The sequence below is a fragment of the Molothrus ater genome, chromosome 3 (genome assembly GCF_012460135.2).
Source record: "Molothrus ater isolate BHLD 08-10-18 breed brown headed cowbird chromosome 3, BPBGC_Mater_1.1, whole genome shotgun sequence".
NCBI lineage: Eukaryota > Metazoa > Chordata > Aves > Passeriformes > Icteridae > Molothrus > Molothrus ater.
The window spans coordinates 5,114,475-5,141,429 of NC_050480.2; the positions used below are offsets into that span (position 1 = coordinate 5,114,475).

The following is a 26,955-nucleotide window of genomic DNA, read 5'->3' on the forward strand; positions in this document are numbered from 1 at the left end:
CCCCAGACAATGACTCACTTTGGGATGAAACACAGTGAGCTCCACAATGTGTTTTTCACACCCCATCTTACGACTGGCTGGGCGTTGTGAGGAACCATCCCTGGCAGAATTTCCAGAGAGCAGCCAGGCAGCAAAGGCTCCGTGCCAGCTGCTCCAAACACGGCTTGCTGCACTCTGGGGTTTATTGGAGCAGCGCTGGGAGCAGAGCTGGGCAGCACCTGCAATTAATCCTGCATGCTCCTAACTGCAGCCCCCAGCAGCAGCACGACGGGGCTGAAAGAGCTACAGGACCCGTGCTGCATCAGGGAACAGGCATGGGAATGAATCCTTCACTCAATTAACTCGCCCGCCTCTGCCCTTCACTGCGCTCCCAGGTTGGAGCCGCTCGAGAAACCTGAATTTTAGGGAACAAAACCTCACCACGTGAGGAGTCGAGATGCTCAAAAGAAACTCAGATGTAACTCCTGGGTTTTGCTGAAAGCTGAAGTGAATTTATACTCCTAAAAATTACTGACCAAACACAGGGAGTAAAAGTGCATCTTTCAGAAACAAAAGGAGTTTTGTGAGCTACAGCCACGTAATAAATGTGCAGAGAGTTGTGATAAAGCACTCCTAAAGGGCATTCTCTATGGAAAAAAAGGAGAGAAAACAGCAATAATTTCTTTCTGTGTACTCCCATGATAGATTAAATGATTGCATGCTCCATAACTCTCCTGCTTTCCATAACTTAACACGGAGGAGATGTCATTTGTTCAGCAGCTCTGAAAAGTAACTGTAACTTGGCAAAGATAAAATGGGTGGCACAGGAACACTGAAATGGAAGGACTGAACAAAAACCCCACGAGCAGCTCGACCTGTGGCACTGGGACTGGGACTCATAGAAGGTGTCAGAACCACCATCCCTGACACTGGGCAGACTGGTGTGCACCAGGGCTGCTGAGGAGGAAAATCCCCTTCAAAACAGCAGGGGAAAGCTGGCACTGCAGCACAGACCCCCTCCTGCTCTGCTTCAAGTAACAAGTAAAAATCAGAAGCAGGGAATGGCACACCCCAGGGACAGGCTCTGAATTCTGGGCTACTGCACTGCAGCCAGGGAAGGATGCTCTGGGAATGTCACCAGATCTAACAGGCTATGGCTGTGTGAGGAATAAACACAGCCAAGTGTTTCTGAGGAGTGCCACTGCTCTTAGAAAGCAGGAATGAATTCATTTCCCTCCCAGACTGTGCTCCCTCAAAAACCTGGCTCCATGCATCAGTGGCATAAGCAGATGTTGCATTTTCATTTTTAAAAATCTGGAATCATCACTTTGCAATATCCCAAACTGTACTTTAGGGAAAAACAACAACAACAACAACATAATAATAATTATAATGTGATTCAAGAAGCCTCAGGGCTTGGCTTTTTCTTACAGCATCTGTTGAATCTGGGGTACTTCAGACCTGTCTATCCCACGAGCTGAAATACAGACCCTGATCGAGTTTGCTTCCAGCTCTAGGACATACCAGGAGATTCCTGCATAACAACAGCAAACACCCATGACCAAGTCTTATAGGAAGATACTTCCATCTTCCAGATGCTCTCCCAGCCTGTGGTTTCCATGTGAGCCTCGAGCTGCAGGAATTCCCAGCGCAGGGCCTGGTTCCGGCGCAGGGCCAGCTGCTGCCGTGCTGACACCGCTTCCAGGTGCCTCTGCAGATTCTGCCTCACTCTGCAGGCAAAGAATGGGCACTTAAGGTGTGAAAATAAACCAAAAGCATCCATCACTCAGCCTCAGACACATGCAACAACACTGAGGGGAGCTGCCCCAAACACCAAAAAGGAGAAGATTTGTTCTTCTGCACACCTACATTTATATAAATATATATGTGCCACTTATCTGCAGATTTACACAGGGGGGCTTTGGTGTTCCAAAGGGTAAACACATAAAAAATCTTCTCTAATTGTGTTTTAAATGGATTATGTGCTAGTCACTCCTATCCCATTAAATCAAAATGAAAACTAGCAGAGGAACGTGTTCTGAAAGTCACCCAAACGGGAGCAGCGAAGCTGCGGTTTCACAGCTGCCTAAATCCATGGTGCCACCAAGAGGGGCACTGGAAATCCATCTGACCCAGCTCTCTCCTACCTACAAACCAGATTCCCTTTCCTGATGCCAGACCTCTTTCCTGATGTGCCTTCAGGGCAGCCACATGGCATTAATGCCAACACAGGGAAATGGGCACCAAAGATGCCCTGCGGCTCACAGCTCCACTTCAACCAGGAGGCAAACTGCAACCCAAAGCCCCCAAGATGTCCAGAGAAACTGCAGTTCTAAACCTGTTGGATTAAACCAAATCCAATAAAATCAGGAAACTAAGTAGATGTGATGCTGCCCCACCTGTCCAGACATTTTTTCTTTAATTTGTATCTGCATTTTCTGCCCCTTTCAGAAGAGGGGCTCCCACAGCACCCAGCACTCAGTCCCTGGAGATTTACAGAACACCTCTGAGGAAAGGAATGGAACATTGGTGGAACATTGGATGACACTTCTCAGTCCTGTCTGGTTGTTAGACTTCTGGAATTTTTTTTTTTTTGCTTTGGTTTGTTGGGATTTTTTTGTACAGACTCTCCATGCAATTTAGATTAAATAGACACTGCAGAAAGAATCCAAAGAGCAGGACCAGAACCTGGAATATCCCCTAGGGCTTCTTAAGGCTTTCAACTTTCTAAGACCCTGGGATTCTCCAGCATGGACTAAGCTGTGGTGATTTTGTAAAAATAGGATAAAGCCAACCTGCTTGTTGGTTATTCTCAAGATTTTAGTATCCACAGAATGAGGCATTTATGTTACTGCTGCAGCTATTTCATCAATAACTTGAAGACATGAATTTTGCATTACACTTAACATGAATATAAATGTATTATTACTGAAAAACCTTCAAGACAACATTCTAAAGGAATTCCAAGATAACTAAACCTTTGTAACTAAAATAAAATAACTCCTAAGAAGCTTTTAAACAGGCTTACAGGTGTAGATCAGCCATTGTGTCTTCCATTCTCTGCCTTCCTAATTCCAGCCTTCTGGTTTCACTGGAAGAAAACAACACACAGTGAGATAAAAGTATTTCACCATCTGAGAACACCAGAACTAGGGGGTTTTGCAGAGCACAACCCTTACTGAGCAGAGAGGTCAGATTTGCTGGGAGTTACAGACTCATCTGCCAGCCCAGCTCTGAACAACTCCAAACTTTCACCCCTCTCTCTGTTCCTCACTGGAACCGGGTTGCTGGCAAGGGAAAAGATTCCTGAACACCCACATGGGACCCACCAAATCAGCCAGAGACTCCAGACAGGCCCAGGAAGGGCTCTGAACCCTGTAATGGGCAGTTCCCAAGCCCATCCCTCCCCTTCTTGCCCCACAATCCCACAGCAGACCCCCTTCCATGCAAGAAACACTTGGCTGGAGTTGTTCCCAGGACAGGCTCCCCTGAACCTGCCACAGGGATGGATTAGAACACAATTCCAAAACCCTTCCCAGCTCACAGACCCCACATGCCAGCCAAGTCTTTTATTTAGGCACTGAACTTGAAACCAAGCTCATATTTCCCTCCTGGCATCCAAGCCAGGTGAGCCCCACCTGCAGCAGTGCTGCAAGTGTCCACCAGGTATCCTGGTGGTGCTGAGAGCCTGTGGAGCCATTGGAACTGCCCGGAGCAGTGCCAGGCCACCAGGCATGAGACAGACACATGCCAAACCACAAAGTCACCCACACCTCTCCCAGAGCCATCCCACAGAGAAGATGTTTTGGGGAACAGAATAAAGCTGCCATTATTGAATAGCTCCAAATTGCACCTGAGGATGAACAACCGTGCCCTGAGGGAAAAACTGAAAATAACCAAGAGAGGCTTCCAGCAGATTCTCCCTGCAAACCCTGCCACAAGCAAAGCCTCTTCAGGAACAGCATCAGGTTGTCATCAGACAGCAAAGGGGACATCACACATCCCAACAAGTCTTGGCACACTTTTTTGTGGATTTGGGCTCTCCCTACACACATAGACATTCCTTCACAGTTTCCCTGCTGAGAAGGGAGAGAGGAAAAGCCCTTCCTGCCGCTCTGCCTGGGAGATCAAGGCGTCCCTTTTAGCCATGTGATCCTGCCAGCGCCTGGAGCAGGATTAGGGCTGTGTGTCATGTGCACAATTTAACAGCCACGCTCCATCTGGGATCTCATCCCTTCAATTTCCTCTTATGCCACGGACAGCCAAGCACACGCAGACTTCAAGATCTTGCTTTTACACTTCTCCAAGTAATTTCCCTGCACACTTCTCCAAGTAATTTTCCTGCTTCAGTGGAGAACACCGATATCCTAAGGGACGCAGAAGCCGAAGGATGTGACCTGATGTGTGCTCTGATCCCATTTCCCACTCCCCCATCCCGCAAGGGAGCACACTGGGTTCCTCGGCTCCCCAAAACCCATTCCCTCCCCACCAGAGAGATTTTTCAGTTTTTTCAGCACCCCACTGGCCAGCCCGCAGCAGCCACTCAGGCAGGCAGGGATACCCAGGGAAGGTCTCCTGGGGCAGGCACAGCAAACAAACCCCCGGCATGGGGCTGGACAAGGGCCCAGCACCAGAAACAAACCCCGGCTATAAACAACCTGAGAGGGGATTTAAAGTCCAGCTACACGTCCCGGCGTGGTCCATCGGTCAGGAGCCGAATCTTTGGTGACTGACTTCCCAGCCGCTCCAGAACTTAGATATCGAAGGGGAAAATAAAAAGGAGATGGATGAGAACAAGGACGGGGAAAGGATCCGCCCGTCCGGGGCGAGAACCGAACCCCAATCACCCTGCGGGGGGACACGGCTCACCTGGCGCGGGGCTGGCGGACGCGGGGCTGCGCATCCCGGGGCTGCCGGTGCCCGGGGGCGGTCCCAGTGGCCCCGATCCCGGTGCTGATCCCGGTGCTGATCCCGGCGCCGTTCCCGATCCCGGTGCCGATCCCGATCCCGATCCCGGTGCCGATCCCGATCCCGGTCGCCCCGCGCGGTTTCCGCCGGTGCCCACGTGCGGCTCCCGCCGTGCCCCGCGCGGGACCCCGGAAGTGCCGCCCCGCGTTGCCATGGGAACGGGCGGGCGCGGCCTGCGCCGCCCAGAGGCGCTTTGGAAGCCTTGAAGACTTTTTTTTACCCCCTTTTTTTTTCCTTTTTTCCCCCTTTTTTTTCCTTTTTTTCTTTTTTTTTTTAATTAAATAATTATTTATCGTCTGCCCATCTCTCACCACCACGTTGTTACCGCAAGTGTTGAGCCCCCGGCTTGGTGCTGGAGGGCACCTATCCATGTCACAGGAAAAGGGGGAAATTTGCAAGGCCAATCCAAAAAATAACTGGGAGCTGCTGAACAGTTACAGTTGGCTTTGCCGGGTTTATTGTACACCATGGTTTTCAATAAAAAAAAACCCTGATTTCCCCATCCTCTGGAGTGCCACTGTGTCCCTCTGGTGCTGTCACCTCTCCAAAATTCATATTGGAGAAGCCACAGTCACGCACAGCCATCTCCAGCCCTGCATTCACATCTCCAGCTGGAGAATGAAAACAGAACGCCCGCCTTTCATTTCCAGATAAAAACTTCAATCCCTTTGAAAGGAAGTTGCCAAATGAGTGCTTAAATTCCAGGGCCCCAATAAAATCTGAATACCGCGGGAATAATTGAAATGAAGGAGAAGCGATACATCAATAGACAAAATTGCAGAGAGCGGTGAAATGCTTAAGCATAATTAGGATGGCAATCAGAGTACAATTAGTGCGAGATCATCACAGTAATTACGCTTCCTTAGAACTTCTGGCCAAGAACAGACACATGAAAGCTCAGCTGGAGCTGGAGGCTCTGGCTGGGGACATGCCCTGGCCTTGGGGGGATCGGGAGCTTTTGGGGTTCCTAGACTGGGTTTGGAGATCCAGCAGCATTCCTGATGTTTCCAACACCTGCAGCCTCCAGCTCAGCCTCATGGATTTGAACTCAGAGTGAAAAGCTCTGTGGAATGGATGTAGTGGCGCCCAGCTGCCCCCAAATTAGCCTGGCTCAGACCCCATGTGTCCATCTAAATACCTGGCTCAACAAATTATTGAGAACATTGGCTTGAGTCAGAGCTTTCCCACTCCAGGAATGCCCAGCAGGGGATTTGGGAGCCTTTTAGTACTGCATTCCCATATAGAGCACTTGTCATGAAGACTGTTCTCCCCCCTTCTTCTGTTTACTGAAAGCAAAGATGTATTTTGGAGGTCTCCCTCACACTTTCACAGGAGCCCACAGGTGAAATCTGGCCCTGCTTTCAGAAATATTTGTGCTTGCTAAAAGAACACCTAAAACAGTGTAAAACTTCCCAGCACCTCCAGCACTGTCTGAAATCCTGAGCCCACGGGAAGCCTTATTCCCAAACTGAAAAAATAGGACACGTTACTCCAGTTTTGAGGGTTTGGTGGAAAGGAGCTGATAGTCCCTGACCCACTGGGCTGCACAGTTTGTCTCCTGGGCAGCCCTGGGAGGTTTTAATTCACTATGAACCTCAGGTTGGGGCTTGAGGGTGTTGAACCACAGCAGGGCTCACCATCCTGCTATTTATTTAACAAAAAATAAGGAATTAAGGAGCCTTAGCCTGGTCTCCTGATGTATTTCTCACTTTGTTCCGTGTCTTGGTGCTCACCGCAGCCCCTGGGCTCATAACTGACTCAAGAATAATCTCCATCCTCCCATCCCTGATAAGGAATGTGGTCCCTTCCCTGAAAGCCTACAAAGAGGAGTGTTTTATTTGTGTTCTCCCTGCAGTACTTCACACTTCTTTTAGATTGTTTTAATTTAATTTTGATGTAATCTGATAAGAGCTGTAAAACTGTCAAAGGAAGCCGCCTCCTTCTGTCGCATTAAATACACTTTGAACGAAATGGTGGCTTTGTCCCCAGTGCTGCCAAACCAAAGCATCTCTTGATTCCAGTGCAGGGATTGATGTGCACTAATCTGAACAGCTTTACACTCTTTTTCATTTAGGGAGACAGCCACGTGTCCTTTAGCATCCCCCTCTCCTCTGGGAAGTAACCATATCCCAGAAGGTGCAGGATTGGCCTTATGGAGCTGAGCACTTGGCCACAGGCCTCTCACCTACCAGAGACCCCTGGCAGGCTTTTCCAGTTTTCCAGGGCAATGGATCCATGTGCTGCACATGCCTGCTGCAGGGATGGGAAGCCCCTGGCTCCCAGAAAAGTGGGAAACTCCTTACAGAGCAGGAATTGTTGGTGTCCGTGGTAGGGTGTCATGGGACATGCAGCAAGTGGGGTGGGGGGGACAAATTGCACTGGAAAGGGATTTGCAGAAACACAGAGATGTGTTAGGAAGAGCTTTTCCCTCTCTGTGCCTGGGTGACCCCTGAGATCCCTCACCCACAAGCCAGGGCAGAGCCAAATGCATTTGCTTTTCTTTTTGTCAATGAGACATATAACACAGGCCCTGGTAGCTGTGTGAAAACATACAGAATTTACATAATGCCCAATATGAGTCCTTTTTGTTAATGACTCAAGTCCCAAATGCAGAGCACTAATAACACACCAGGAACCAAAGAGCAGTAACAGCAGTGAGTGATCTCAGCAGAGCAATTGTGAGGATCCATTTCCTGTCAGTGGCAATGCCTGGGAGCAGTAATTAGCGCGTTGAATTTAATGTTCACATTTTAATACATTTAAATGTAATAAAATGCTTTTATTAAGTGATGCAGTTCCTCCAAACTTGTTATTACTCGTGTCTGATGCACAAGCAGCGCACACCACGTCTGGCCTCAGATCTGCTGCCTTGGGGAAGGTGAAAGAGTTCCTCCAGCAGGAACCTGGAATGCAGAACACAACGGCTGAGTACACAAAAACCTGGAGACTGCAGCAGTTACAAGCATGTCATGTTTATTACAAATGTAAGGGCCTTAGCCAAAAGTGACATAATTGAAAAGCCCCTAGGCATGTCACTGTCCGTGGATTTTGAATTAATCCTGGAGAATTGAGATATAAGCACATACCACTGATATTAACGAGCTCCAGAAAAGCCACGGCACAGGGAAGGGCCTGGTTTAGAGATCATTTTCCAGGAAGCCCCAGCCTTCTCCAGCCATCTCCAAGTGCTTTTCCAGTGTCCTGTGCAGCACAAAAGGCTCCACGAGTGGAAGGGAGCAGGTGTGCCACGAATGAGGCTGTTCCAAGGCCAAGCATCCAGAGAGGATGTCAGGGAGATTTTGGGTCTCAGTTGCTCGTGTGGCCAGGCTGTAAACACGAGGAGTCTCCATTCAAGTGTCTGCTGCTGTCTGAAGAGGAAAGAAGAAATTGATAGTGTTGAGTTTCCCTGTCCCTGGAAAAATGAGAACTGAATTCAGGCTTTTTGAGATGTGAGCCCAGAGGCTGAATTTGAACCCAACCACTCACAGCCAAGGGGCTCAACCCTTATCTTCCCTGAAAGCATCTACACCTCACACTTGTGAGTGCCCTGTGCCATGGCTCCTTCAACTTGTGTTCCCCAAGCTGAACCAGCTCTGGTGTATTTCTGTGCAGGAGAGGGTATTTTGGCTCATTCAGGCCTGCAGTGATCAGACTGCAAGCGGCAGAAATGGTTCCCAACACACAGCCAAACCCAGTGCCACAAGTGCCTGTTGGGGTCCCATGGCTGGGGGGGACCGGGGTCCTGCTCAGCTGCAGCCTGACCCAAGGAGACAGAACCCAGCACAAGGCAAAGCCTGCCACAAGTACCACGAGCTCCCCTTCTCACAGATGTGGGATGGAGACCATCGCTCCAGGGGCTCTCAGCATTCCCTGTGCCCAACTGTCCTGCTGCAGTGAGGAAAAGGGGACACTGCGTGAGAAGGGACACTGCAGTGAGGAAAAGGGGACACTGCAGTGAGGAAAAGGAGACACTGCAGTGAGGAAAAGGGGACACTGCAGTGAGGAAAAGGGGACATGCACCCACACCTGTTCCCAGCACACAAAGTCCTACCTTGCCTTTGGCGTGCCATCTCCTGCACCAAGCCACATTTTTGCCAGGATCCTCTTTCAGGAGAACAGCCCCTTCACCACCAAGCTGTGTTCCCTCTGCTGTCCACTCTGCAGCTCCTGCCAGCAGGGCCACGGCTTGGCCAGGCCACTCCATCCTGCTCGATCTCAGTGCTTGCCACTGCTGCTGCTGCTGCTTTAAAGGACACAGATCTATCAGGCTCTTTCATTAGTGTTTTAACAAATTCCTGGATTGATCTCATGTACAGACGGAAAGACTGAAAAAGTTTAGCTTCTACAAGCCATGAAAAATCAAAGGGAGAATATAAAATAACTGGGGAATTCTTTTAACAGAATTAGACGTTTTCCTGTCAGTCCCACAGTTCAGAGCCATCGGTTTTGAAGAGCTGCTGCCTGCATTGACAGGGATGAAGCGTTTGGACAAGGTGAAAAGCCTGGAGGATCCCAGCACCAGGCTTAAAGGGATGTGTCTGGCCCATTGTCTGGTGTGATTAATGAAGCCTTTGCACAGCGAGATAATGCAGTGTTTGCCGTGCCGGGGACGCTGCTGCACAGCACAAATATCCCAACTATGAGGAATATTCAATATGATAACAGCAACAACAAGCCCATCTATGTATGACTGCATTCCACCCAAAACCACCTCAAATGATATTTGTTTATTTCCTAATTGTCAGCCACTTTGATGCACTTGTGGTCAGGTTCAACAAGTGCTCCAGGCTCCAAGAGTTTGAAACAAAGGGAGGGCACTTGGGCGAGCTGTGTGGTGTGCGGGGCCAGGATCCGGGATCTGGCGGCACGGGCAGCGGGGCGCGGCTCTTGGGACAGACACACAGACAAACACGGGGTCCCTGGAGGATCCCTGGCCTCCTCACAGCCCAGCATTCAAACACTGCCCACCACCACGTCTGTGTCTCAGCAGGAACACCTGCGGGTCAGCAGCGACTCTGGGAAATAAAAGCGAGCGGATCAGCAAAAGGGCCGTGCAGGAGGAGAGCAAACGTGGAGCTCCGAGCTCACTCCGTAGGGAACCCCAAGCTCCTGCCTGGGCACGGCTTGGCTGCTGCCCCTGTTCCAGTCTCACTTCTGCCAGATGTCTGGAGCTGAATGCCCAGACCTGGGAGCGCTTTGAGGAAGCACTGTGTGTGCAGCCAGCCCAGGTCTCACCTGGGGCGAGTCCTGCACTCTGCCTCTCCCAGTCCTCCAGTGCTGTGAAATCCAGGTTTGAGTGGACATGGTATTTTTCACTTCCCACCCCAAACCACTGTGCTGGTTTGCTGTGACTGATTAGGCACTTTCCCCCTGTCCCATGCAGAGGATTGTTCTGGTGGTGAATGAAAGGATCCACACATATCAACTGTTCATTTGTTTGTAAAAAGCAGGAGAACAAGCACGGGACTATTCAATTAATTAAACTCTGTCTGCTCAGAGCTCAGCACCCCTGGGCCCTGCACTCCATTCAGAACATACCAAACAGAAATAGGAACCTGAGGCTGAAGCTGAGAAAAAGGCTTGAGCAGAGATGGAAAAATCTTCCAACAGCGCATTTTGACAGTGCTGAAAAACACGTTCTAACATATCTGTGAGGCAGCATGGGGTGGGCAAAGGCTGGGGCTCCCCTCCAGGCTTCAGGTTCCAAATGCTTTGCCCGTTTGCAGACACACAAACCGCACCAGCCTCTCCTGGCGGCCCGGGGGGTGACCTGTGCCCTGTTTTCACCAGGACCTGACCCGAGAGAGGCGCCTGACCCCGAGCATTCTCCTCCTGCTGCTCCCCTGCAGCGTCGTCCCCGCTAGTTCAGCACAGCCACCTCCCGCTGTTACGGGTCCGGGACAAACCCTGGCCCCCGGGAGCACAGAGCTGCCCCAGCCGGGACACTCCTGAGCGCCCCAGCCGGAGTCTCGCTCCCTCAATACTCGCATTATTTTTTTTTCTTTTTTTTTTTTTTTTTTTTTTTGCAGGAGGAGCGCGTTTGTTCTCTATGCCCGAAGCGCCGGGGACGCGCTGCCCGCCAGGGCGAAAGGCTGACAAAGAAAGGCGGAAAGGGGAAAATCCCCGTCCCTGTACCCGCAGCTCCGGGCGGAACCCCGGCCACCCCACGGGGGCGTGGGGGACGCCCCGATGGAATTTGGGGGAGCAGCTGCGGGGCCGCCGCTCGCCTTGGGCTGCCGCATCCGGAGCGTTCGGTCCCCGCTGTCGCTGCGGCCACGGAGCGAGCCCGGCCTCGGCCCCGGCCCCGGGGACCCCTGCCCAGGTAGGTGCCGCCGGTTCGCTCCCGTCTCCCCCTCACCGCCTTCCGTCCCTTTGGATTTTCCCCCGCCGTTTCCCTCAAAGCCATTGAATTCCGGCGATTTTACCATCGGGGCAGCGCCGCGGAGAGCGGGGGCCGCCGCTCCATCCACTACCCGGGGATCCAGAGTGAAACCGCCCCTGGTCCGGCTGCGCTTCCAGCGGCTCCGGGCAAACGGGACCGACCGCAGGCGGCAGTGACCGCAGGCATCGGTGACCGCAAGCAGCGGCTGACCGAGCGCGGCGGGGCTGGACCGGGGCCGCGGGAGGTCGCACCGGACCCGACAGCCTGGGCTGGGGTGATGCGATGCAGAAGGGTCCGCTCGGAGAGCGGCTGCCCGCCGGGGCACGGAAGGGCCCGGGTTCCCACTCCCCGTCGCCCCGTAGGTTCCTTACCTGGGCTCCGGGCTCGGCTCCCCCGCCGGTGTTGCCGCTCCCGCCGAGGCATGGACAGGCAGCAGCCACAGGGAATTTAGGGTCTTCCCGAAGCCCTGCCGCCCTTCCCGAGGGGGGTCAGTGCCGGGGATGCCTCCCCCCGGCCCCGGGATCCCCCCGGTCCTCCCCCCGTATCGATTCCAGTCCGGCGCTGGCAGCGTTTAGGCCGGGATTGGGGGATAATAGGAATATCATCTGGAGACAATTACCTTTGGAGCGCGCTCGCTTCTCCTCCCAGACACTGTTATTTGAGCAATAGGATCATTTGATTTCATATCGCACTAAATAACCCCCGGCCGCCACAAATTGCCGCCTTCTCAACAGCCACCCCTTGGAATAAATTGCACAGCGACTCCTTGGGCTCCAGCTTCTTCTTATTTTTTTTCCCCCCTTATTTCCCCCCTCCTTTTTCTCCTCTGCAGAACGGTATTTCGGGAGAAGCAGGGACAGAGGCCCGATGCTGGTGGATAAACTGCGTCCAGCAAAGCTCCAGCTCCCTTAATAAGCTAAGCAGCCAAGCCCTACCCGCACTGCTTTTCCTCATGTTTTTCTCCCCCTCCCTCGTCTATTTTTTTTCTTTCTTTCTTCCTTTCTTTTTTTTTTTTTTTTTTTTTTTTCTTCTCCCCCTTTAAAGCAGTTTTTCCCCTGCCAGGTCCCACTGACTGCAGGGCTCGATGCGCCTTTAAGGCTCTGTCAGCACTCGCCTGATAATCTGGTCATCACCGGCCTCATTAGATCTGTATTAATGTCAGCCACGGATTGCTAATTAGATTTGCGGGATAAATGAAATTACCCGAGTGGGCGGCGTGGGAGGGGGAGTGCAGTCTCCCAGCGCTTCCCAGGATTTACGGGGGGAAGAAAATAAAAAAGGAAAAATAGAAGGGAAAGACATAATTTTATTTTCCATTCTTTTCTCCCTCCTTTCCCCCCCTGAGCCCCATCCTCTCCTCAGGCTCCCCTGTGACAGCCACTAACCAAAGGATTCCCCAAACTGCTCCGTAGCTGGACCTGGGGGTTCTGCTAACGGAGCCCATCGGTGCCGCATCGGGTGCTCCGTGCCGAGGGATCCTGCTCGCCTTGGATTCATGGATCCCAGGGAGCAGCTCTGGGGCAAACAGCACTGCACTGCTGGGGTCTCACAGGGGTCGAGGGAGAGACCGATGGCATTATTCATCCTGTTTATTTATCCTTATTAGAAAATGGGATGAAAGAACAGGGCCCAGCGCCTGCCTTTAAGCACCGGCTGAGCAGCGCACACATAGCCCCAATTAAACACTGCCCGGACGAGGCCTTTCTCCATATTGGAAACCCAGCTCTGTTTAACGAGGACCAATTAAATCCTGCTTCATTTTACCTGGGATCTCACAACAAATTCCTTTTCTTCTTCCCTGGTAATTACTGGCAGAATCAGCCCCGCTGTCGGGGCAGGAAGCCCTCCCTGATAACCCACCTGAACCCCGGCTGGATTCCAGCAGAGCCAGGGGCTCCTTCCTGCCCCCAACCCCACCAAAACCCAGCTGGGATCAGCCCGGGCCTCCAGCCCTCTCCCACTTCAGCCCACCACAGTGCTGGCAGAGTGGGGCCCCTCCTGGGGAAGCATGTGGAGCTATTCCAGCCTGGCTCTTGCCTACATTCCCAGGCCTCCCCTGAGCACCCCACAATGTTAAAAACTGCACCCTGTCTCCCAGGGGACATTGCTGCAACCGGGACATTCAATTAAATAATCCTGGCCCTTTGCACCACAAATAAATGGCTTTTTTTCTTCCCACAAATATTTCCTTTCCCAAGTTCCCTTTCAAAAGGGAAAAAAAAAACCAACAACAACAAAGAAACAAAACCCCAAACTGGAGAACAACAGGAAAAAAAGGAGAGGGGGGGAAAGAAAAGAAAGAAACTGTTCTCCTTTCTTTTCCCTGTGTGCAGGGTAATTGATAGGCTCTATCAGAGGTCAGGATTTGCATAAGAATTAAGAGCAGTAAATTAATTTAATATTCCATGCACATCTCCAATTATTCCTGCAGACCTTTGTCTCCCCGGCTGGCAGAGAGAAGGTTCAGCTGCTCTTCAACCAAACAACATCTGTGCAGTTAATAATTTGATAAACAGCTCATACAAATAGTTTCTGAATTATCTGCCAAACCAATGACTATTCAGTTTGGAAACACTCGGCGAGGGCTGTGCCGGCGGCTTCGGAGCCCCAGCCCGGGGATTTGGCTGCGCGGACAGAGATTCGCCCTGCGTATCCCTAAAATATCAGCAGCCCTCTGCAACAAAATCCCATCAAGAATGACATGTGAAATAAGCTATTGGTAGTAATTAATAAGAGCCCATCCTGCACAGTGTGTGCCCACCACCTGGAGAGGCTCACACGTCCCCCAGCTCCGGGCAGGTGGATCCATGTGAGGTCTGTGGCCTCATGAACTGCTCTCGCTGGGTGCAGCATTATCAGCCCTTCAGCTGCTTCCTTCCCTACACAACCCCCTGGAAAGGGGCTGGCTTCTCCTGGCTGTCTCCTTGCCCCAGTCTCCAAGGAAGAACGGCTGACAGTTGCCCGGCTAAATCCAAATTTCAGCACAGGAAGGACATCCTGATTTTCTGCCAGGGAAACCCAATCTTACAGTAAAATTGAGGTGGCTCCTTCATCCTTACACACATGGATGCAGAGGTCCAGATCCAGGCTGGCCAAGCACCACCAGTTTAATGCACCCCCACGGGCTGTATGGAAAGATACAGTGCTTGGCTGCTTCTGCCCTGGAGCTGGGCAGTGGTTGAATCCCCATCCCTGGAGGGGTTTAAAAGATGTCTGGGTGTGGCACCTGGGGACACTGTGGCCTTGGCAGTGCTGGAGGAATGCTTGGACTCGGTGATCTTAGAGGGCTTTTCCAACCTTCACAATTCCGTGATTCTGTATCTGCATGGGCTGTGGTTCCTGCAGCACTTGCAAGCCTGACCTTAAGTTAGATTGGCAAAGAGCTCCACTGGTGCTGCCACTGCCACTGCTCCTCACTCCCCTCAGGCATTAAGCATCATTCAAAAATTAATAAAAAGTTGATTTTTAAAAGATGATGAAGTTCTCCAAGCTAAAGGAAAGGTTAATGCACTTCTCCATAGTCGTACAACTTTCATGTCTGCTGTCATAAAGAGCTGATTTTTTTCTCCCATTTAAAAGGAGAATTTACATCATGAACAGAAATCCAGTAACGGGGACACAAACAGAAGGGATGAGGTGCCAAATTTGGAGGGATGTCTGGGGCTTGATAAACCACTGCAGGCTTAACAGAGCCAAAATAAGGCCAGACTCCCCACTGGGACCATGGGACAGGCCAGACCTGGTGCCTCCCCCGGGGGAGGGAGATCCTGCGCCCCAGTGGAGATCCCACATTTGGGATTTGGAGCTCCCAGGCTCCATTCCTGCTGTTACCTGGCTGCAGCGCCGGCTCCAAGCTCACTGTGGGGAATCAGCCCTCTGAATATTCAACACCCGCAGCTCCAGGGCTGCCCAGAGCCAGGGATTTGCTAGGAAATGGAAGCTTTTTCTACTCCTTCCCAAAATTCAGATCAATGCACTGTGCTGTCTCTGGAGCCTGAGGCTGGTTTGACCTGAGTGTGTGTTTTTCCTCAGCTTTAATTAAACAAACACATTCCAGTTTTTATTTTGGAAGCTAATTGTGTTGTTTTAAGGAATTCAAATCCCCCTTTTTCCAGCCCCCAATTCCCAACGCTTCATGTTGTAAGGAGGGAATTGAACCCTCAGCTGTTTTCTGTCACCCAGCATGGGCATCCCTCCCTCCTGTCACATTCCTGTGGTTTGGCAGCCCAGGGCCTGGCACGGTGGGTTTTGGGACTGGGGAGATGCAATGCTGGCTCTGGAGAGCAGGATACTGGAGATGTGGTGCTTTTGGGGCTGTGGGTTCACCCTTGGAGCCCTTTAGCCCTTCTGGTCCCTGGATTTAACCCCAGCAAGGGGATTTCAGCACTGACACTTGCCAAGGGGCGCTGGGCAGCTTGATTAACGTTTGCAGAGCTCTGGGCAGAGAGTGCCGTGTGTGTGAACATTTTATCATATTCCACCTAGGCCACAGTCCCCCCGGACATCCTGGCACTGCCTCATCAGCCACATCCATGGCTGCACAGAGATTCCTTTGGCATCTCAGCCACCCTACCACCACCAAAGGCTGAGGAGGAAAAATCAAAACCCCAGCTTGTGCAGATTTCTGGTGCCCGGAAGCCACGATCCCAGCGCCGCTTTTTGGCACGGAAGATCTCTCTTTACGGACTCGCTCGTCGAGCTGCCGCGCCACTCTTTTCTTTATGGAGCCACAGAAGTGTCTGTAATGAGAGATTAAAATAGTAGTCGTGCCCCGTGATTTATTTTTGAAGTTCTCGCCTCTCCGCGCGTGTAAATACCCCGGGCTGTGGGCCGGGATAAATAACGCAGCGCAATATATTAACGGGGGAGAACACAAAGCGCCGGAAAGATGGAGAAGGGGGAAGGCATTTGCTGGGTGGTAAGTTATGGGGCCTTTGGAGGCAGGGCAGGGGGAGGCTGAGCACGGGGAGGGTTCGCTCCTGCCTTCCCCCCACCGATAAATCAGCAGTCTCGCGGTGCTGGAATAAAATATGCCGGGTCCCTGTGGCGGGGTGGCACGCGGCGCGGGAGCGCGGGCCACGCAGGCTGACTGCAAATGGGGTGGGCCATCAGACGCTGCCATAAAACACCCCCTTGCCTCCCCCAGCTGATTATCAACTTCATGCATAGCAAATGACAGAGCGGGAGCGCCGGCGGCGCCTCCACCGCTCTGCCCGAGGTAAAAAAAAAAATAAAATATTTACAGACTGACAGGCTAATGGACACTTTGCCAAAGAGCCGTTCGAAAGAAGTAGTAAATGGGCCCGTGCTGATGCAGGGTAGCGGGCCCGGTCAGGGATCAGGACACACGGCACCGGATCGGATAACATCTAATTGGCAGGTCACATCCAAATGAGTGTAGTCATGCATCATCCGGAAGGCTTTCTGCTGGTTATAAAGACACTTGTAAACAATTCAGCCGCTGAACATGGCAATAATATGTTGATCCGGCATGTAATGAGGTGTTCCTGGAATCAATAAACTAGTCATGAAGAGCAGGGAGCAAGGTCAGCGCCTGCCTTTTTGATGACCTTTGCTGGCTGGTGAGGACATCATATACTCTGAAGAGGACTTTTCTCATATTGCAGAAGGCGCCGAGTGTCAGAACTTCCATTCGCAGCAAGCAAATGAACAGCCGGGCTCTGCATGCTAATGAAGTCCAGGCTATTTTCCACCTTTTCATCTGCACATTATGCTCTTGACTTTGGAGAAGGTGGGAATTAGGTTGGACCCTCGTGTCAGACTGCCTGATGGCTCGGCTCCGGAAAACTGGTAATTGAAGCTGATGACTGATGCGGAGGAGGCCTGAATTTGGAAATAAACAGTTTCAAGCACTGCATGTCATTTCTAGAGAGACTGCTGAGTGAATGGAAATGAGCTCCGTTTCGCCGATCTAATGCAGTTTCTCAGCAGGAAAAACACTGTCTTTGAGACAACAATGCCAATCAGTGAGATTTAAATGTCCCGGCGATAATGTAAGGAATAGCACCTGCCTCAGCAAACAGCACTTAGGGAAATGCTGCCCGTGCTGGGGCCTGAGACTTGTCTCCAACCCCCAGCACCAGGCTGGAGGAGCTGGGATGCTCTGAGGCCAGCAGCAGGGACTGGTCCTTGCCACAGAAAAGCCACTGGTGACACTGAGGAGCGTGGCTTTGAGTGATCCTAACTGAACATGGTGATCTCTGTGCCACGTCTGCCCTGCTGAACTGCTCCTCCCTGGCAGGAGAGAAATCCTGCTGGCCTCAGCCCCACCATTGCTCTCCTTACCTCATGCCAGCCCAGCTGCTGGCCCCACAGGGATGAAAAAATGGGGTTTCTAGACAAGGTACCCAAAGGCCAGTAGGTTCAGCCTCAACTCTGAACATCCCAGCAGCTGGGAAACAACATGGCAGATGTTATAAACCCTCCCCAAGTCCTGCTTGGGCGTGTGGAATGGGGCACAGCCACTCGTGTGCTGGGGCAGAAGTAGTCTCGCTGAGGCTTCCACAGCTTTGAGGTGTTTTCCTTCAGACACAGAATCCTGGCTTGGAAAGACCTTAAAGTCCATCTCATTCTACCCCCTGCCATGGGCAGGGACACCTCCCACTATCCCAGGTCGCTCAGGCCCTGTCCAAGCTGGCCTGGAATCCTCCCAGGGATCCAGGGGCATCCACAGCTTCTCTTGGCCCCTTGTGTCCTCTGCAGGTCCCCCCCAGGCACAGGCAGGACCGTGACTCACCTGCCCCATGTTTCCCCAGCAGCCAGGCACCCACAGGTCCGTGCTGGAGGCACGAGGTGGGGTGAGCTGCAGGCTGGGGCTCCCCAGAACCCCTCATGCCCCCGAGCAGAGGGGGTCAGCATCCCCCCGAGCGGCCACATCCCGCTCCCCGCTGCCGAAAGCCGCCGGCTGTGCCCTGGAGGTGGCTGCAGCAGGAGCGGGTGTGTTTGTGTAATAGTTTGCAACCCTTCAACATGAAAGGATGGAGACGGATGCGAGTTATTATTATGAAAATGAACCGAGCAACAGACAAAAATATTCAGGAGATGTAATCTGCTTCCCTACAATGCGCTCGCAGAGAAGAGCACTTGGCAGACAGGAGAGTCGCCGTCAGATACATTGCCTTTTGTTAAATTGCTTTTGCTCTGACAATGCCTTTTAAAACCACATGCAATCTTAATTTAAAATACCCAATACCTCAAGGTATAGGGGCCCAGTGCTGGTCTCCAGCTTGGGATTTGTCCAAAACTATTCCCTCAGCTTAATACTGCTATTCCTCATTTTAATCACACAACAAATGCAGGAGCCTGAATTTGCTTGTAAGAATCCATCACTAAAAATTAATGGGGCATGGGTTGATTCCCCTGCCTGCCACCTCAGTGTTGCCCAAATCCCCAGAAGATTTGCCCAAGGTTTTCCAGAGGGGCAGCTTTGACACGCACGATGGGCAGAAACCAAAGCTCAGTTTTTTCATCCTTTTAGGAAATGGTTAATGGTGAGGAAATGCCAAATGTGGCAGGGCAAGACACTACTGCATTTTTATTTTCAGAGACAGAGTGGTGGGGAAAAAACCCCAAACAAACCAAGCAGCACTTGCACGTTGCTGCTCCCTGCCCTACTTCACTCCTGGTTGCTCCCTGGCACGGAGCACAAGGCCTCCATGGACCAAGGGTTTGGCTGTGGGTGCCAGTTCTGCACTGCTTCACTCAGCACCCAGTAGAACACCCCACCACTCCCTCAGAGGCCTCTGGGTGCCAGATTTATCCTCTGCCCATGGGAGCTGAGAGCCTCGAAGCGTGTGGTGGCATTTTGAGGGCATCCTGAGGAAGGGCAGGCACATGTGTCCAGGCACGACGCTGGCTCCAGGCTCAGCCCATCCATCAGAGCTCCTCCGGCCTCCCACCTCCACAGATAACCTCCTTCCCTATGCTAATTCCCTCAGAACATTATGCAGACTGTTTATATTTCTCTACAGCCAGAACAGGCTGCTGACACAAATCAGCCATTAGCCATTCACACTGAGGAGTCTCCGCTAATTGTGCAGAATGTAATTAGTGATTATGTAATATCTAAGCTCTTGCAACTGTCATTAATGTCCACTATTCACCAGAGATAGTTCTTACTGAATTAGGGAATGATTACTGCATGCTAAATCTACTTAATCCTAAATATGCTAATTAACACCGTCTGCACTTTAGACAGTGGTTAAAAGCACTAGTCACCTCAAAAAAAGGCTCTGATACACCAGAACCCAAATTGCCTGCGAAGGATTTTCCCTCAAAAGGTAAATTTGTTTAATTAAATGCTGTAGTAAACTGTTGGGCACAGCCCTTGATTAGTGCAGCCCAAGGAGGGGCCTTCTGGAATGATCTTGTGAGGTGCCACTGCAGGGCAGCAATGTCCTGCAGCATCCCAGGTTTCCTGCAGCGTCCCAGGTTTCCTGCAGCATCCCAGGTTTCCTGCAGCATGCCAGGTCTCCTGCAGCATCCAGGTCCAGGCACAGCCTTTCCCCCACGCCTGCCAGTGCTCCCCAACAGGCCTGACATGAGCAGAGCCCAATGTAAAACAGCTTTCCAAAGGCTCTCCCTCCAGGATTAACCACCCCACTCCTCAGGTCATAAACAACAATATTCCTACAGGCAGATATAGGAGCTTCCCCTCAATAAATTCTGGCTTAAATCCTAATTTGAAGATCAATTGTGTAATGTTAAGATTGATTGTGCAGAACAGACTCCAAATATTAAATGCTAAAGGAATGGGATAAACAGAGCAATTGTACAGGTTTGAAAGGCCCCTTTCCAAGGCCTGGGGTGTTTAATGTATTCTGTGTTTCTGTAGGAAAAAAAAAAGATATGGCTGTCATGAACCCCAGGATAATAGCAGCCTGTGATTTATGAAGATTCCTCCTGCTTATATATTTTAGATAAATAATGCCCCTGTGTGTCTCTCTGCACTCATTCATAACCAAAAGCTGCCCGGGCTTGTGCAGGAACCTTTGGAATCAGCTCAGAGGGACGGGATAACTCATGGATCAGACACTGAATAAGTCACGGCGTGACAAGGCCAGGGGTGCCCCGGGCAGAGCCACGGAGCATGGCACACCTGGAGCCCGGGGTGTGCTCCAACAGGAGCAAACAGAGCCAGGGGTGTGCTCCACACAGGAGCAGAACCAGAGGTGTGCTCCAACAGGAGCAAACAGAGCCAGAGGTGTGCTCCACACAGGAGCAGAGCCAGGGATGTGCTCCACACGGGAGCAAACATGGCCCAGGGGGCAAACACGGCCCAGGGACCTCGGCTTGCCCACCATTGCAATCACCACCGCCACGGAAATGAAAGAATTAGCCACACAATGAACCCCTAATTGCCTGGCAACAGCATTTAGGCCCCATTAGGTAGATTTGTAACTGCTTCCAGAGAAATAAACTCTGTGTCATTAGATAACAAGGGAAGAAATAGGTTATTTCCTTTTTGAAAGGTATGAAAGCTTCCAATTGCCTGATGTATGTGCTCAGTAGATTATTTTCTGTCATCTCAGTTAATTGAATTTTACCCATTGCTCTTAGAATTCCTCCCTTTCGTGTAAAGGTTAAAAAGTTCAGAGGAGTCATATTTTTGAACGGCGTCCATTTATCGCACGAGCCAACCCCAGCTGCACAAAGCGCGCCAGGAGAAGGGAGCAGCGGCCAGCAGTGAGGGGATGGCTGCAGCATCCGGCTGGGCTGGCCTGGGATCAGGGAAAAACGTCACTTGTCAGGCAGCCTCCAGCTGGGACACGGCCGGGAGCCACTGGAAGGCACCTGCTGCAAGCGAGCTCCGTGGCTGCTGCGCGGTGACTGCACCTCCTCCCCTGCAAAACCAAACTGGAGAGCCAGAGTTAAACTAATTGCTGAGATTGCCCTCGCCAGGGTGCCAGCTGGGATGGAGTGCCACGAGCATCAGCCAGGCATGGGAGGAGCCCGTTATTCCAGCCCCGCTCCAGTGGTGGCTCTGTCACCCTGTGTCACTCTGCCCACCATCGCCAGAGGTGCCCAGCCCTCGCTCTCAAGCAGCCCCCTCATTTCTGCCTTTCCAAAGCAAACCTAGGCGGATATTCTTGATAAATCCAGAGCATGTGTCATTCCTTTTATCATTGCTGCTCTTAAACCTCACCAATCTCCCCAGAGTCACTCCAGAGAGGCAGCAGCACCTCCCATCCCCAGCAGTGCTGCCCTGGGGAACTGAAAACCAAACTTAAACTTCTGTAGGGAGCTCTGGTTTGGTGCTGTGGGACATTTGCTTTGCAGACCAGCATCTCCCAGTATGAAAGGGCTGGCTTGGCCACAGAAATATTACCGAAACCATCATCTGGTGACTCCAGAGCCACTTAATTTTAAACCCTCCTGAAAAGCCGGCTCCATTTTCTGCTTTGGTGGAGACCAATTCCCTGCGCTGGCGTAGGAGAATAGATCAGCCCCGGCAGCGGGGCGTTGTTATCCAGCTCCCAACTATTATGACATAGTTTCTATCAGAGCAGTTTTCTTCTCAGCCAGTCGAGTGGAATGATCCCTGAAAGCCGTGGTTTGCGGCAGGGATGCGCTCGGTGCTGTCAGAAATCCGTGGCTGCCCACACGCAGGCCAGCAGCCGGAAAACAAGGACGTGGAAAAGGGCCTGCAAAGGCACTGGGCAGGGGGCAAGCAGCAAAAAACCCAGGGATGGGAGGAAGAAAAATAAGTATGGAGAGATGAGTAATGTGGAGCAGCCAGGCCCAAGGAATGCTCCTTCCCCGTCTCTGAGGTGCTGCGTGTGTCGGGAGCTGGGTGTGCCTCCTCCTGCCTGCCAGCCCAGCCTGGGCACAGGGAAATCTCCTCAACACCACAGGGGCATCTCAAACCTCAGGACTGGAGGGGTCAGCCACTGCTCCTTTTCCCCAGGACTGAGGGATTCAGGATTGGGAGGCCTGCTTTGGAGAGCTGGATGCCAATCCAGCCTCTTCTTCGGCTGGTTTATGGAACTCTTGAGGAGGACAGGAGAGGCCCCACATCACCTCCAGGGCCATCCACCTCATTTGGAGAGAACGGGATTGGGCTTCTGCTGCGCTGGGGCTGGTGGTCCCCAAAACCCATCCCTGGTGGGCTGGAGAGGCATCACAGACACCAGGGAGGGGGAGAAGACGGAAGGAAAGAGCAAGGCTGCGCTTTTCCATGCCGCCTTTTTGTTTTATTTGGTTTTAATTGCACCCCAGAGCCCCTCGTATTAAACATCCCTAACTAAGGAGGGCCAGGGAGCGGGTGGTGGCCGGAGTGAGGCGGGAGGCCAGCGCTGAGCCCCTCCACCAGCAGAGCAGTGCGTGGGGATAACCTTGTAATCTACAGAAATCTGGGAATTATGATGGATATTACATAAATCAACCCCCCTGTGTCAATAAGGAAAAAAACATTTTTTAAAAGAAAAGCAGCTGATAATTAACCCTGAGAGCACGGGTTTAACCCACATCACCTTGGGGAAGCGCCCGGACAAAGGCAGGCATTCATCCCGGCCTTTCTCATTTAAATAACCCGGCCTTCATTGGCTCCTGAGGGATTGCTCGGGAATTGCTAAACCGGAGGTTTGTTCGGGTTTGATGTGTAGTCGCATTGATTTCCCCCTCCCTCATCTTAATAAAAGGCATTTTATCGAGCCCTGGAGCGGGGCAGGGCGAGGCATCCCGCAGTGGGTGTTTGCCAGCCCACAGGAGCTCTGCTGACACCTCCAAGCTCATGGGGCTGCAGGATGGCTCTGAGCAGCATCACCAGCCCGTTGCTCATTAGGAAGAACCTAATTATTACTTAGCAAACCAGCTTTGCCCGCAGAATCTGTGTCTGCCCCTGGATGGGGCTTGGAGCAGCCTGGGATTCTGGAAGGTGTCCCTGCCTGTGAAATGAGATGAGTGTTAAGGTCCTTCCAAGCCAGATCTTTCTGTGATTCTCTGCATTGATTTTGAGTCTGCCTTTTGGCTTTTTCAGAAGCCCACAGCATCATTTAGTTTGGAAAAGCCCTCTAAGATCAAGTCCAACCTTTCCCCCAGCACTGCCAAGGCCACCACTAACCCACGTCCCCACGTGTCCCATCCATGCATCTGTTAAATCCCTCCAGGAATGGTGACTGCCCTGGGCCGCCTGTTCCAATGCCCAACAGCCCTTCTGGACAAGAAATTTTTCCCAATATCCAATCTAAATTTCTGCTGCTGTAACTTTTGAGGCCATTAATCCCACGGTAACCCCTCAGACAATCATCTGGCCAGTTTTGCTCTCAAGGCACCCAGCAAACGTGCCAGTCCCTCACGTTGGTCAGACCAGGCCCCAGGGAAGCTTCTCCAGCTGATTCCTGCCTCCCTACCATAATGCTCCTCGCTTTTCCCTTGCATCCATAATTATTCACAGGGCAGCACCTGAAAACTCACACCAGTCCTGGTCCTTCCTCTTGTTTTTCCTCTCCACAAGCCATCTGTGTGTGCGAGTGCTGGAACTGGGATAAAACACTGATAGCTCAGGGGAGAACGCTGCAGGCTGGAGGGAGAGCTCCTGCAATGCTCTTTCCTCCCATGGCTGCTGCTGGAAAGCCTGGCAGGGATGTTCCTGCGCATGGCTCCGCAGTGCCCACACAGTGCCAACACCTCCTGTCGCCCACAGGGAGCTCCCTGTCCAGGTCAGACACTGCTGGCAGCCCCACATGGGCCAGAGAAGCCGCACACACAGCCCTGCAGGGAGGACACACAACCTGCCTGCGTCGCCCTGCTCGCAGAGGGCTGCTGCCAGTGATGGACACATCCTTATTCGTAAGTATTTAATGTTTCTTAGGAAGCACTTCTAAAAGAAATTGGTATGTAATGACAGCACTCACTGGAAAACAGGCCGATTATAAAATGCACTAACTTATCTGGTATTCATTTGAAAAGTAAATGGATGCAAGTAAAGGTGAGAGTTCACTACCAATTCAAATATTTTGCTCTAACAGGCTCTAGCACTCCTACTTTAATTCAAGCAGAAGCACAAGTATGAATAATCAAACTGGATGATGCTCATCAAAACCTTTGTGCCTTGCACCATTTCAAATGGTCATTGAAGCTTAATGGCAAAAAATTTACATTATTCCTTTAATTTGTATTCTGTTCCTTCCTTCTGAGTGATGTGATTGTGATTTTCTGTTGCCGGCTGTATTATTTTGATGCAAATGTTATGTGCTGCTACAGTCCAATTTCCTGCTTCGCCCTCCCCTTTTCTTCCCCCAGGAAAGAAACGACAGCTAAAATAGTTCAGAATTGGGGAGGGATTCTGAAATAGTTCCTTAACTACCGCTCCCAATTAAAGCAAACAATGCAGGGTCTTGAAGCACCCTGAAAAGCTGAAAATTAATTATTAGCTGAAGGGGGAGGGAAGTGGCTTTGCTCCCCGGACCTTCAGAAAAAAAAAAAAAAAAAAGAAAAAAAAATAGAGAGAGAAAAAAGTGAGGGATCCCAATTCTGCCTACAAAAGAATTAGAAAAGAAAATTTGTAATTCAGTTAAAAACTCCTTTTGCTGGCACATAATCACCTAGGGATGAATGCTTTATTGAGAGGCATGGGGCTGCAAACCAAAGCTTTGAAAACAGGAGGCCCCCGGGGTGCTCCCGGCACGTAATATATGCACCGACTAATTTATTGCGCTGTGACTAATTTCCATTCCTTGTGCTCGGAGTTGCCTGGCTAATTACAGGGATGTTTTCTTAACTTGGGTAATTGCGCTGCCCGTGCGCCAGCCCCACGCTGGCTTTGATGCGCCCCCATGGGGTGGCTGCGCGGGGCACCGCCCTAATTAGATTGGCTGCCTTAATTAGGGGAGATGGATGTGGGGGTGCCCAGCTCCCCACCACGCAGGCACCAGCCTGGCAGGGCACCAGGGTGACACCCAGCCCCAAGCTGGGCTCTTCCAAAACCAAAGGACATCCCAGCATCCATGCCATCACCCATCCCGTTCCCACCAGAAAGGCCAAGCTCCCAGCAGGAGCATCCCTCCAAACACACAGGAGGGGACAGCCCCGTGTGCCCGTGTCAGTGGGGACAGCCCCGTGTGCCTGTGTCACCACTGCTTTGCTCAGCCCAATCCCAAATCCGCTGCTTTGGTTCTTTCTGTGGTGGTCACACAGTCGTTGTTAGGCAGATAATCACTTCCTTGAAATAATTACAGCACTCAGCTCTAATAAAAAAGATTTCTTAGCAAGGACCCTCGGTGAAAGGGGCTCAGCGCTGCTCCCTGCACGGTGTGGGTCAATTGGGTTCTGCTCTGTCCTCTCTCCAGCCCAACAATTGCCTTTCACCCACTGAAGAGTGGCCCAGGACAACCATCCAGGGCCAGTCTTGAACACTCACCTTAATAAAAGCTAGACATCTGAAATTCTGCTGCTTTACTCCTGCCCTAGCAAAGACTTGGTCAAGATCCTGGAAAATTAATGTTATATTGGTTAAAACCCATCCCCTGGCAGGGAAGGCCAAGGGAAGGTGGCAAACACCTCAGTGCCAGAGGCTCCTGCAGGGCTGTGGTGATGGAAATGTGTGGGAAGCGGCGCTTCCCGCTGGGATGTGCCAGCCTCTCTGCAGGACTGGGCCATGGCCGTGTCACCCACACCCATGGGATCCTGGGAGAGATGCCAGGGAGAGGCCATCCAGCTGGAAGACTGGGCAGCACCAAGAGTCCCCAGGTGGTGCCCAACCTATGGAATTCCAGCAGTGGGCTCTGACAGACCCTGTGCTCCTCCAAGGTGACTTAAACCCTCATCCAGCTGCAGACACTTTCCTCCGAGCACTTGGAACCTCTGGCAGCTTGGGGAAACAGTAATTTTTTTTTTAATATTCAAATAAACAAACCAAGTGTTTCAGCTCCTGTTCCAAGGACCTAGTTTCACACACAGAGACACCTGAGAGAAGGAAAAATTCAGTGTCTCTACCCCAAAGTGAATTGACATGGACACCCGGGCAGGGGTGGATCCAGCACCGCAGATTCTCTCCACAGCTGCCCAACCAGGCTCTGGGTGCAGCCCTCCAGCAGCGCCCTTCCCAACACACCAGCAGGATGGAGGGCTTGGAACAGGTTTGGGAGCTTGGTTTGTTCACCATGAAGCCAGCTCCATGCAGCCTGTTGTGCAAATCAGCCATTCCCAGGTGGATTTTGGGGCGAGGAGCCCGTGGCTGCCGGCACGCAGCGCACGGGGCTCTCGTGGCCCGCCGGGCACCAGGGGTGCATGGGAGATGCTCACGTGTGTGAAGCATCTTCTCAGGCTCACGCTTGCTGTGAAAAAGGAAATAAAAAGAGCCTCCCCCCCCTCCAGCTGCCTTCGGCATCTCCTTTCTAATAACTTGGCATATTCACTTAATACAGGCCAGCTCCTTCCAAGTCGTTAGCGGCGGCGGGAGACACAGCCGGAACGCTGACCTGGTTTGCTTGCCAAGACAGAGCAAAGAGAAACCTTCACATAATCATTTCCAAACATTAAAATGGCTCCATTGTCATTATAGCTGAGAGATTGAATTCGCCTCATCAAAGCGGCGTATGACAGGTGACTCAATAGGCTGGTGCCAAGCGCGGAGGCAGGAGATTAGCAGGGCACTGATATCATTA

The 26,955-nt window shown here is 51.7% G+C and overlaps 1 protein-coding gene and 2 long non-coding RNA genes across 4 annotated transcripts in view; all 3 read right to left on the bottom strand.

Annotated features, from left to right (window-relative positions):
- The window catches only part of KIZ (kizuna centrosomal protein), a 28,770-nt gene extending 24,044 nt beyond the window's left edge, over nucleotides 1-4,726 (bottom strand). Inside the window, 3 exon segments of the mRNA XM_036380587.2 lie at nucleotides 1,562-1,709; nucleotides 3,008-3,070; nucleotides 4,638-4,726. Coding sequence (XP_036236480.1) covers nucleotides 1,562-1,709; nucleotides 3,008-3,036 — 177 coding nt within the window. The 5' untranslated portion in view covers nucleotides 3,037-3,070; nucleotides 4,638-4,726.
- A 2,979-nt stretch (nucleotides 4,727-7,705) lies between these two features.
- LOC118685296 (uncharacterized) lies at nucleotides 7,706-9,705 on the bottom strand. 2 transcript variants are annotated; one of them, XR_004979954.2, is made up of 3 exons: nucleotides 8,999-9,705; nucleotides 8,034-8,315; nucleotides 7,706-7,850 (listed from the first exon to the last, which is right to left on the bottom strand). It is a non-coding gene; the product is annotated as an uncharacterized LOC118685296 (long non-coding RNA). The 2 variants fall into 2 exon arrangements; XR_008508287.1 differs by lacking the exon at nucleotides 7,706-7,850 and having other exon boundaries at nucleotides 7,904-8,315.
- Nucleotides 9,706-15,521: 5,816 nt separating this feature from the next.
- LOC118685299 (uncharacterized) overlaps nucleotides 15,522-26,955 on the bottom strand; it is a 58,954-nt gene continuing 47,520 nt past the window's right edge. The window contains exon 5 of the long non-coding RNA XR_004979956.2: nucleotides 15,522-17,173. This is a non-coding gene — a long non-coding RNA (uncharacterized LOC118685299). The remainder of the gene's footprint in view (nucleotides 17,174-26,955) is intronic.